Consider the following 12534-nt stretch of genomic DNA (forward strand, 5'->3'; position numbering starts at 1 on the left):
TTTTAGACTCAGGTACATTTGCTTCAAGTGGGATTTTGGGAGGAGGGACACACACAGTTTACTTCTCATCATTGAAATTTATATTTTCTCATGGAATGATACAGGTTGTCTTCCTTGCAGTAATGAATATTGACGTGGACGGGTTCCTGGCAATTGCCAAGCTGACTCAATGATGAAGATTTGGAAGACGTTGCATTATGAGTTGGTAGGAGTGGTTTGTTAGAGTGATTGGGGTAGGGCAAGGTCCCCTTCATGGTTTTTGGTTATATTTTGGTCATACCCACTAGGTCAGGGTAATCAAAAGGGCCAGTGGCAGGTACGGGGGTGGTCAAGTCATCAGCAAGAAGGTGCATTGTCTGGAGCTAGGTATATGATGATTGCCTGATTGGTTGTAAGGCAATTTATTATTATTTTTTGTAATTATTTTATTTTAAAGAAATGTTAATGTTTGCTGTTTACATTTTAAAAGAGGTGGCATTTTATTAATTAGATTAATAAAACCTTTATTAAACCTATTGTACAGCTTGGGGTGGGTTCTTTTCAGGTAGAGAAGCTGTCAAGATTTTACGATCCAATATTGATCTGTAGGGTATCTCATTTTAAAACCATTTGTATCTATTTTAGTCATAATAGAATAGGTTTTGCCAATACTTTTTTAATCCATTTTGTTTGCATGTGTAATGCAGAATCTTATCAAATGTTTAATCATTTAATGATACTTTGTGGCTCTACAATCATTAGTTTTGTAGCCCTGAAGAAGGAGGAGAATTTTGTATCTTCCGACACATGCTGGCTGTTTTAGTTTGTCTTATTGTGAATCAACGTCATCATTAAAATAGTTTGGACTCTCATTTTTTTATTCTGGCTCTCTCATTGGACATTCCCAGAGAATAATAGGCCACAACAAACCAAAGTTACCACCTCATATGAAATGGGTGTTGTAGTGATAAACAAATGGATAGCGCCATTGTGAACAGTTCATAAACAATGCAAACGCTAGGACCCCTTCATCACCATAGTCCAATAAAAGGGTCCTTAGCATTTTATTGGGTGTCGCTATAACCCAGTCAAGGGGTCCACAGTGACTCAAAAACATAACAAACTGTTTTTCCATGGATTAACACAGCGTTCCCCAACCTTTTTTCAGTTACAATACCATATAGAAGTATGCAAATTCTTGAGGCACCCCAGTCTAACATGTAAAAACCATAAATGTAAAAAACGACATGTGGTCCCTCAATAACCCATACCAAACCCTTATACAAGCGTCTGCTATGGATGGGGGACCCCCAAGCAAAAACACACAAAAAAGTGGGATTTCCCTCTTCACATCAGAGTCCCCTTCTTTCACATCAGGAGCCTTCTTCACATCAAAAGCACCCTAGTTGAGAAAGGCTGGATTAATAAATGCTCTGTTGAGTAGCACTGGGGTGCCCAATCATGGCTCACCTGTCAGGTGCCATACAACTGTAAACAGTTGGGCAGAGCTAGCTGTCACCGCTAGCTCCGCCCAATTGTTTATATGTTGACGGCATCTGTAAAAATGACATTATGTGGTGGGAGTTTGTCGTGAGCAGACGAGACTGCGGTTGTCCTTTTTTTTTTCTATTTATTTTTTAATGTTTTATTTTTTATTTCGTCAAGGTGTCGCCGTCGTGGACAATGCTGGACGTCGTGATTGACGCTGGATTACATCGGTGGATCCATTTTTTGGGGGATTATTTTTTTTTAAAATAAAATATTTTTTCCAAATAAAGGATTTTTTCAAAAGTCTGGCCTCTTTTTTACAAATATATGTAACCCTTTAGTGAATGGGTAGGGGTACAAGTACCCCTTAATCATTCACAAGGGAGGGAGGGCGCATTTGAGTGCCCCTTTATTAAAGGGGTATCCTGATGTGAATAAGCCCCCTGCCTGCACCCCCACAACCAACTCCCCAGGGCTTGTGGGGAAGATTCCCATCGACATGGGGAGAAGGTGCTTTTCCATGGGCAACCCTGGAAAAGCACCCTCCAAGTGCCGAGGGCATGTGGCCTCGTCCCCCCCCCCCCCTTTCCTGCCAGGCCTGTGCCCGGATTAAGGGTCTGGTTCGGAATTTTAGAGGGGACCCCATGGTTCCCCCCCCCCCATTTTTGGGGGTGGGGTTCCTCCTTACAATTGCTACCAAAACTTAAGGGTCTCGTATGACTTTGAGGGGGAACCCCACATACTTTTTTTTTATTTTATTTTTTATTTGGGGTCCCTCCTAAAATTCCTACCAGACCTCAAGGGTCTGGTATGACTTTTGGGGGAGAACTCCATGCTTTTTTCTTTTAAATTGGGTCCCTCCTAACATTCCTACCAGACCTAAAGGGTCTGGTATTGTTTGGAAAAGGAGAACCGCACGCTTTTTTTTTTTTTTTTTAAATGTCATTTTTTTCTTTACAAATGTCAGTTTTGCTGCAGCAGGTTCTATACATTGTGCAATTGTGTCACTTTACAGTCATGTCACTGTACAGTATGTCAGGGGACTTAGACTACAGCACAGTAGTGATGAGCGAATCTGCCTAGGTTTAATTTGCCAACGGTTCGGCAGATCTTGTGCAAGATTTATTAATCCCAAACTTGGAGGCAAATCCTGTTGATTCAATGGGGGATGGCAGAGCTTGTTGTTAAATGCTGGCCATATTTAAGGATAATAGGCTAATTACTGTAAAACAAAGGTATGGGAAGATGGGCACTGCCATGAGGGATATGCACCAATGCAAAAAAAAAGTAAAATAAAAAATAGCATACAGCAGGAAGAAAGATCTTTTCATGCGGCTTCTATAACATGCTTGGAGGATGCCTTAAAGTGACACTGAACTCAGGAGTTAAATCTAAAAAAATATATTCAAATACCTTAACTATTAATAAAAATGTATCTTATTTGTGTATCACTCGGCTGTAGATCCTCAAATCATCTCTGAATTGGTGCTGACACTGTCCTTCCTTCTGGAGGGTGGCTACTTTTGTTCCCCATGGTCCCTGTGTGTGTTGTAAAGTAGTCACCGCTCCAAGCTCACTCCTGTCATGGACTACAATCTCATGTTTAGTTTACTCATTTGTATTGGGATTGTAGTCCATTACTGGAGTGAGCTTGGAGCAGTGACTACTTTACAACACACACAGGGACCATGGGGAACAAAAGTAGCCCCCCTCCAGAAGGAAGGACAGTGTCAGCACCAATTCTGAGATGATTTGAGGATCTACAGCCGAGTGATACACAAATAAGATATATTTTTGTTAACAGTTAGGTACTTGAATGTGTTTTGAAGATTTACCTCCTGAGTTTAGTGTCACTTTAAATCTGTATTTAGCGTTACAGAACAGTATGATTTTCCTGGACAGTCTTCGCGAACACTGACAGCAAATATTTGGCTGAGGAATAGATTTTTCTTCTTGTTTTACATACAGCAGCACCCCAATCTGATTAAAAAGGTAGCTTTAGCAGACATACATGCTGTTTCGTCAAACAGTAATAGGTAAATATAAACTGGCCAGTAGTTCGCTGTCACTGTCCTTGTTATCCTTCATGCAAAACTGTTCTTTTACTACAAGAATTAGGACAACGCAGATGACACAGCAGTGTAAAATTGGCCAGGAGCTGGACATTTTTAAATAGCAAGGCTAGGTCCAGATTTTCTAGAGACAAATGGCATAGAATGAGGCTTTACTACATGAAGTAAGATACTGCAGAGGATATAGCAGTGTAAAAGTGGCCAGCAGGACAGTTGTAATCTGGGATAACAGGATTAACTGGTGCTTAAAGGAGAACTATGAGGTTAAGGCTTTTCCCCATAGTTCTCCTTAGGGTAACGGGAGGACACAAACTAGCGTCCTCCCGTCACCTTAGGCTCAGTATACCGTGAGCTGTAGCTCGAGGTATACTGAGACGCCGTGCCTGAAGCGGATCCCGACAATTGTGCCGGGATCCGCCCAGCTGCGTGACTGACAGCTGGCTCTGCCTATCTAGAGGCAGAGCCAGCTGTACCCGCCCCCTCCCCCGTCCGTTCCGCCAGTCAGCGCTGGCAGATCGGAGCGGGGAGGGGGGAATCCAGCCCCTCCCCTGTCATGGCAGAGAGCCGTGACAGGATCGAGAGGTGAGCGAACGCCGGTATGTGTTCGCTCACTTCCCGATCTTCTGAGCTGAGACAGTTTCATTGTCACAGGTCGGCTAGAACTTTGAGGTGAGTGAAAAGCACTCACCTCATAGTTCTCCTTTAACTTTTGGTATATCTATGGGAATGGGGAGTGGGTGTCATTGATTGTGAGTGACATAATGTGAGGTGGTCTAGGTGAACACTGTTCCTGTACTTAGCTTTTTTTTTCCCAATTCAAAAAATGCAACAGTGCGCTGTGAACAAAAGGCAGCTTAAAGAACAGATGGCCAAAAACAAGTGACTGCTTCACTTAAAGGATCAAAACTTAAAAATGGTCCTATCACAAAAAAAAACCACAAAAGAAATGAAAACCCCAAAATACCCCCTCTGAAACAAAAGCCTTAATTTTTTTGAAAGGGAAGATATGCAGCCAAAAAAAGCAGTTCAACCTAAAATAAAGGCTTTATCAACATAAAATAAAAACAATATACCCTCCAAGTAATTAAAAAACCCAAAATGCCCCAAAATTGCTATGGACAAATCAACTAAAAAATAAAATGAAAGACAAACAATCCCCCAATAAAAAAGACAAATAAAGGCAGCAAAGGGGTTGATTGACCAAAGAGCTTCCAATCAGAATCAAAGTACAGTTTCTTAAACTGACCCTACTCTCTCCCTATGCAGTTTATTAGCTGTCTCTATCCTTTCCCTACAGCAGCTTCCAATACACTGACACTGTGGGCTTCATATTTAAAAGTTTTGTTCAACATATACTGTAGCTGGGTGGATGCAGCTCGAACAGCACTAGTGTCCCTAGATGGCACTGATGAGCATAGGAATTTCCTATATGTTTAAAAATGAATCCTAATGGCTGCTCTGTGCCTCCCCTTTTATAGTGCGGGGGCTGGCTTATCCAAAAGCCACCTTATTGGTCCTTCTAAGCCAGCTGGCTATAGTTCACTGGTCATGCAGTGCATTATGGCTTACAAAAAAATTCTCCATAATGTGCACATAAATTGACCGGAAACAAAAACAGAAACAAACTGGACGAAACATCTCAAACTCACAGGATTCACCTGGAAACCTATGGTAGTGGTGAACCCAAACCTCATCCCATAGCAGAGGGTTCTCTAGCTTTCTAGACCTGAGGAAGATTCCAAAAAGTACAATTCAGTTACATCTAACAGTGACAGAAAACAACATGATCCAATCCTCTTCTTTCCTGTAGTTTTCAGGCGTCCCTCCAGTGCTGGTGCCGGTCTCTGATCCAGCGCTGACTCCTCTCTCTTTCGGGCACTTCGTGTCCCACGGAGTCTGTGCAGGTCAAAGCTGCGTGCATTGACTTTCCCTGTGTCTCTCCTCTTCTCCAGGCCAAAGATCTGCTACTGCGCATGCGCCAGTCCCATGATCCTTTGCGACCACCCGAGAATCTTCAGATCTTCGGACGGGAACCCGCAGTGGAGACACAGGTATATTTAAACGCTTTTCTTAACTTTTTTTTTTTTTTTATGTTTTTGCATATATCTAATGCTTGCTAGCAGTACATACAGTATATGCAAAACGGGAGGGTTCAATTATCCCTAGCAACCAAAGACACTCTGGCTGGCATGCCGCCCAGCTGCTGGCAACCAGTGAAATCTCTGGTGTATGGGCCTTACACATCTTCCCGCCCAGCTCTTGGCAACCAGTGACATTACTGGTGTATGGCCCTTACACATCTTCCTGTCCAGCTCTTAGCAACCTGGCATGCTCTGGCCAACATCCTGCGTAGCTCTTGGCAACCAGTGATGTCACTGGTTGCCAGGAGCTGGGAAGGATGCTAGGGCGCAATTTATTGTAGATATGCCTCTGCATACACCAACTCAACTCTCCTGTGTGTTTGTGCAATATTACCATATCCCAATTTTACTAGCTTAAATGAGAAGAGGGCAGCAATGGTTTGACTAGCTGGAGGAACATCTGTTATCTGGCATAGCTGAAATTCTATGACGCCATGTGTCATGTTCTTGGCTGGTCACCCATAGATGCCATAATGTAACGGGACACTGCTTTACAACCATCTTACAATGTTTGGCACTGGAGCACCTCAGAATACATATGAATATATATGAATACACACGCTGCATGCAGAGAATGTCCTGTAATTTGAACCCAGGACCCCAGCATTGCAAGACTTCAGTGCTAACCACTGGGATTTGTCATTACCCTTCAATTCAATGCTTGCTCCATCTGCTTGTGTACTCCACCCCCTTATCTTCAATGAGCTGCAGAACAATGTGGTTTTCATTTTTACATGACAGATCTCTTCTTTCACCCAAAGAAAGGAGACCAGCAGGGGATGTTATAAGTTTCGGAGCAAATCTGATGAATTTACAACAACCAACAGGAAATCCTGAAGGTCATAGAGAACCTCAGGACCTAGAGAATATCAGTCCAATAATAATGGTTCCACTAAATGTCCACCAAAAGTTGACATGGTTTTTAAACACGTCTAATACTTAGTTCCGAATAGTATGATCTCATTTATCATATATTACAGATGTTCGAAGGTCAGTTGACATGTCATATTGCATTACATCATTATACATATTAAATCGATGTTTACTGTATAACTAAATCTAGCAGATAAAGTACATCTTAGATTAGATACACTGCAGTAGAATGCATGATTAAAGTGCATTGGTTTTTCTAGGGGATGATTTAATGGAGGAAAGCTTACCTTAAAGCTGAATTCCGGCCTTCCCTTCAGTCTTGTACAGTTGTACCGGCCCCTCTCCTGGACTGAAATTGCTTACTTTGATTTCACTGCACACTGTGAGCTTCTCGCACTCACACACAATACAAGGGTTAACTGCTCATGTATGCCTAGGGGACAGGAAAAAGCTGCTTTACTTCCACGATCCCCGCTCCCGCCGGCTTGCTCTGGACTAATAGACCCCTTCCGCAGCCTCGTATCCCCTTCGCTCTGGTGGTCTAAGGTGTTGATTTCAGGGGCATATCTACTGGAGGGCAAACAAGGCATTTGCCTTGGGTGGCACTTCCCAGGGGGGAGGCAAAACGTCGCCACCAAATCAGTGCGGCGCGCCTTGGCTGTCTAATCAGGCAAATTTACCTGAGAGAGCTGCCAGGTGGAGGAGGAAGAGGCGGACTAGGGTCCGAGGCGGGACCGGAGGAAGGGGTGGGCTGGGGCCAAGTGAGATGCAGCCCGGCCGGTAGAGCTGCAGGCGGCTCAGGGCTGCCAATACCCCACCATCTGATGGCGGGATGACCCAAAGGCAGGCTGGGGGGCTTCAGGTAAGAGGAGCAGCACATGTGTGCAAGGAAAGGGACCCTGCACAGCCCACCACAGATCCTGCAAAGCCCACCTGAGACTCCCAGGTGGGCTGTGCAGGGTCTGTGATGGGCTCTTCAGGGTTTCAGGTGGACTGTGCAGGGTCTATGGTGGGCTGTGCGGGGTCTTTCGCGGGCTCTGTGGGGTTTTAGGTGGGCTATGCAGGGTCTTTGGCGGGGTGTGCAGGATCTATGGTGGGTTCTACAAGGTCTCAGGTGGGCTATGCAGGGTCTATGGTGGGCTATGCGGGGTCTATGGTGGGCTCTGCAAAGTCTCAGGTAGGCTATATGGGGTCTATGGTGGGCTGTGTGGGGTCAGGGGTGGGCTCTGCAGGGTCTGTGGTAGCCTCTGCAGGGTCTCAGGTGGGCTCTGCAGGGTCTCAGGTGGCCTGTGAAGGATCTATGGTGGGCTGCGCAGGGTCTGTGGTGGGCTCTGCAGGATCTATGGTGGGCTCTGTGGGTTCTCAGGTGGGCTCTGCGGGTCTATAGTGGGCTCTGCAGGGTCTCAGGCTGAGACCCTACAGAGCCCACAAGGGATCCTTTACAGCCCAACTGAGACTCTGACTTCCCTGCTACTCTACCACTCAAGCGACTGACAGGCTCCGCAAAATGTCTTAAACAAGAAGGGATGGGGCAAATTTAGATTAAGGAGGTGCCTGAGTGTAGTCTTGCCTGGGGCAGCACAAAACCTAAATACACCACTGGTTAATGTCATGAAGTTCAATGGAGGCTCCATAGTCCTGCATTGTACGTGAGAATGCCCAGGGACAGTCCACAGCTGGAGTGGAGGGGGAGAAGAAGAGAGTGCCATCTGCCAGGTGAGCAGGTATCAGGTATGTAAAAAATGTTCCTGTCCCCTAGGCAAAAGCGAGCAGTTAACCCTTGCAGTGCAGGGGTAGCCCTACTGCAAGTGAAAACTTTACGTTTTCCTGGATTTGGGCTTTAATCCTAACCTTACTACCCCAAAATGGTGTTCTCTGGTGTTTGCTTTCTTCCTGTTGTATTGAAATGAAATAAATATCTATCAGAAAGACTGATACACTTTCACAATTGGCTTGATGGATGTGCAGACATGGAAATACAAGTACATAAATCTTATCACAATAGCACCCCAGGGACATACAGTATATTAAAGGCCAGCTCCAGTGAAAACAGATTTCTTTGCTTTGTAGAGAGCATGGGAGGGTTAGTGCCTCTATCAGGTTTATTTTCTGTCCCTATTGAGGAGATTTCCCTTCACTTCCTGTCAGGACAGGTGGTGACAGGACATTTCTCCAACTGGGTCACAGACAAAAACACATTTTTTTTCCAATATACCAACAAGCAAAGATAACATTTGCTACAAACACAGTCTACACCATGGTATCTCATACATCAAAGAAGATTTGTTGTATGACCTTAAAGTGGGACTAAAGTCCGCAAATACTCACCTCCTCTCAAGTGATGACATGTCTGCTGGTGTCAACATCTTCTCCCCAGCTCCTCCCATGAGCGGGGTCTTCTGCTGTCTTGATTGACTGGTGCAGGATGTGGTAACTTCTGCACAAGGACACAGGAGTTCATTCTTTCTGGAACTAAGAAATGCCTCACTCATGTCCCCTGATCCCTAGGGTTCCTCCAGAGGTTGTTAGTGGTTCCTTGAGCAACGACTAATTTATTTCTCTCAGATAAGTAACCACTGACACAATATTAAGCAAACATAGTGATGAGTGGAGGGAGGTCTGGTCGACTACACCCTTCTCCAACTAGTACAAAAATTCATATAGGATAGGTACAAGCCTTTTCGTATCAATAGAAAATGGGGGCTTTTAAAACCAACATACCAGACCAAACAATGGAAACGACAAATTTGTTACAATTTTAAACTTTTATTATTACATATTCATTTTAAAAAAAACATGAAACATTTTGTATAAAACTAATGGTTACTTGTGCTGGTCCTTACAACCAATGTTGTAAATTATTCACCACCAAAGTAGTATATTATTATTATAAAGCTGTCACATTATTATTATTCAGGATTTATATTGCGCCAACAGTTTGCGCAGCACTTTACAATATAAGGAAGACATTACAATCACAATACAAATCGAGACAAGATGGTAAGGAGGGCCCTGCCCCTGAGGGCTTACAATCTAAAAGGGAGGGGGAAGTGATACATGAGGAGGTAGCTGTGAGGGGATGAATTGTTTGAGACCGGGATGGCTCAGTGGTTAGGTTGAGGTGGGATAGACTTCCCTGAAGAGATGAGTCTTAAGGGATCGCTTAAAGGCAGTCAGAGAGGGAGATAGTCGGACAGGTTGGGGTAAAGAGTTGGATGGGAGAGACTATAGAGAAGTCCTGGAGACGAGTATGGGACTAGGGAGCTAGAAAGCAGGAGGTCTTTGGAAGAGTGGAGGGGACGGTTAGGGTGATACTTTGAAAGAATGTTTGAGATATATGCGGGGGCTGAGTTGTGGATGGATTTGTAAGTCGTTGTTAATATTTTGAATTTTATCCTTTGGGCTATTGGAAGCCAGTGTAGGGATCGGCAGAGGGGGGTTTGCAGACACTGAGCAGTTGGTTAGGTGGATGAGTCTAGCAGCTGCATTCATGATAGACTGAAGGGGGGGATAGCTTGTGTAGAGGTAAGCCAATGAGGAGGGAGTTACAATGAATGATATATATTCTCATTCCATTCAAAAGCATTGCGTTTAAAGGTCCTTGAAACACGTCGAGGACCTTTAAACACAATGCTTTGGAATGGAATGAGAATATATACCATTAATGTGTCAGCTTTATAATAATAATAATATACTACTTTGGTGGTGAATAATTTACACAATTGGTTGTAAGGACCAGCACAAGTAACCATTAGTTTTATACAAAATGTAATAAAAAAAAAAAAAATTGTAACAAATTTGTCGTTTCCATTGTTTGGTCTGGTATGTTGGTTTTAAAAGCCCAGATTTGTTATTGATAGGAAAAGGCTAATTTTTTTTAACCTATCTGTAAGGAGCATTCTTCCCACTGACCACCAATGTAAGGAGCATTCTTCCCATTGACCACCAATGTAAGGAGCATTCTTACTATTGACCACCAACGTAAGGAGTGTTCTTACTACTGATCATCAATGTAAGGAGCATGCGTCCCAATGACCAGCAATGTAAGGACTGTTCTTACTACTGACCACCAACGTAAGGAGCATTCTCCCCACTGACCCCCAATGTAAGGAACATTCCCCCCACTGACCCCCAACGTAAGGAGCATTCTTCCCACTGACCACCAAAGTAAGGAGCATTCATCCCAATGACCAGCAATGTAAGGACTGTTCTTACTACTGACCACCAACGTAAGGAGCATTCTCCCCACTGACCACCAATGTAAGGAGCATTCTTCTTGCTGACCACCAATGTAAGGAGCATTCTTCTTGCTGACCACCAATGTAAGGAGCTTTCTTCCCAATGACCACCACACTAATGTACGGTGAGCTGTACATAACTGTAGACAGTTGTTGTAATGTTTTGCAGGGGTTCCCTGAGATTGGAAAGTTATTTCAAGGGTTCCTCCATGATAAAAAAGGTTGAGAAAAGGCACAAAGGATATTTTAGAAGCCTGCTCAACACATCAAAATAAAACAACAACTATAAAGCTGAGTATTTCAATGACTTGCTTCATTCATATCCGAAGGTGGAGTTAGTCTATTGACCCGATGATGTTTTGAAAACCAACACTGTGACATAGCGCTCATACCTCCATTGGCTGTACACACACAAAGATGTAATACAATAGCGGCCACATTCCAAAGCCCCCAAAGTAACAGATGGCATGCACACACACAGCACTTACTTGTCCTCAGATATGTTCTGTCCAGTGATGAGATTTTTCCCAGAAGGGGCATAGTCCCACTCCTCCTCCACAATGCCAATGTAGTAGGTCCTGGTGAGGGACTCTACCTGTCCCAACAAAGGCAGCAGCAGGATATGTAGAATCACAGCAGACGTGCAGTACTGAGGAGAAGGCATTGTGTGTCTGTCAGCAGCACTCAGTCTGCATGGAATGAAAGCAGCAGGCTGTAGTCTACTGACACAGGGCACTCCCCCTAACAGGCGGCCCTGGACAGAGGAGAAACTGTGCAAGAGGACTGGGGAGAGAGCCAGGCACACCGATCACCATGGTGACCACTGACACCACTTACTGGCACTGGGAACACTGGGCATTCCAGCACAGCAAATAATAACAAGCTGAGAGGGTCAAAGTATTGATTACACTGTGCAATGAGGGGAAGCTATCACACCTGGAGCAGATAGAATCTGGAGTAGTTAATTCCCCCTAATGTGCAGTATTTATGCATTATTATTATTATTATTATTCATAATATTATTATTTATTATTATTATTAATATTATTATTATAAATTCATTTTGTTATTATTATTTGATTTTTTTATATTAATGTTTAAAAATAGTCAAAAGTTTTTTGGTTTTAGTTTTGGATAGAGACCGCTACCGAGTTAGGCCCCATTCACATGCAGCGACTTACCTTTGCAGCGGCCGGGATGGCGCGACTTTTCGGGGCGACGTTCCAGCGACGGTAGCGCGACCTTCTCCGTCGGGCTCCATAGAAAAAAGCAAAATCCGCCGGAAAAAGGGTCCTGTAGAAGCGACCTGCGACGAGCAACACGCGACACGGAGCTAAGACAGCTCCGTTGAATATCATTGGCCGGCGACTTCTCGCGATATCGCGTGGCAAAAATGCGCGATATCGCAGTGGAAATCGCGCGATATATCGCTATGTGTGAATGGGGCCTTAGGGTTTATTCACATAGCCACTTGTGTCTGCTGGTAAGAACAGTACTGATGCGCCGAGCCTTACGTATTGTGCGGTTCTTTTTTTTTTTATTAGCCCTTTATTGCATTCCTTCCAACTTTCTAAGATAGGAAAGAGAGAAACATTGTAACACAATGGGGGAAGGTTATAAAAACAGGAGCAGATAGAATCTGGAGCAGTTAGGCTCCATGCACACCTAGGCGACACCTATTACACACATTTATGCACGTCTTTTTTAAGAGCTTTTTTGCATGCGTTTTATGCACATATACTT

The 12534-nt window shown here is 44.0% G+C and overlaps 1 protein-coding gene across 1 annotated transcript in view; it reads right to left on the minus strand.

Moving 5' to 3' along the window:
* The window catches only part of HEPHL1 (hephaestin like 1), an 84162-nt gene extending 72626 nt beyond the window's left edge, over positions 1 to 11536 (minus strand). The window contains exon 1 of the mRNA XM_018556809.1: positions 11280 to 11536. Within this exon, the coding sequence (XP_018412311.1) occupies positions 11280 to 11455 (176 nt within the window). The 5' untranslated portion in view covers positions 11456 to 11536. The remainder of the gene's footprint in view (positions 1 to 11279) is intronic.
* Between the last annotated feature and the right edge of the window lie 998 nt (positions 11537 to 12534).

Source organism: Nanorana parkeri, unplaced genomic scaffold (assembly GCF_000935625.1).
Source record: "Nanorana parkeri isolate BGI_ZX_2015 unplaced genomic scaffold, ASM93562v1 scaffold254, whole genome shotgun sequence".
Lineage (NCBI taxonomy): Eukaryota > Metazoa > Chordata > Amphibia > Anura > Dicroglossidae > Nanorana > Nanorana parkeri.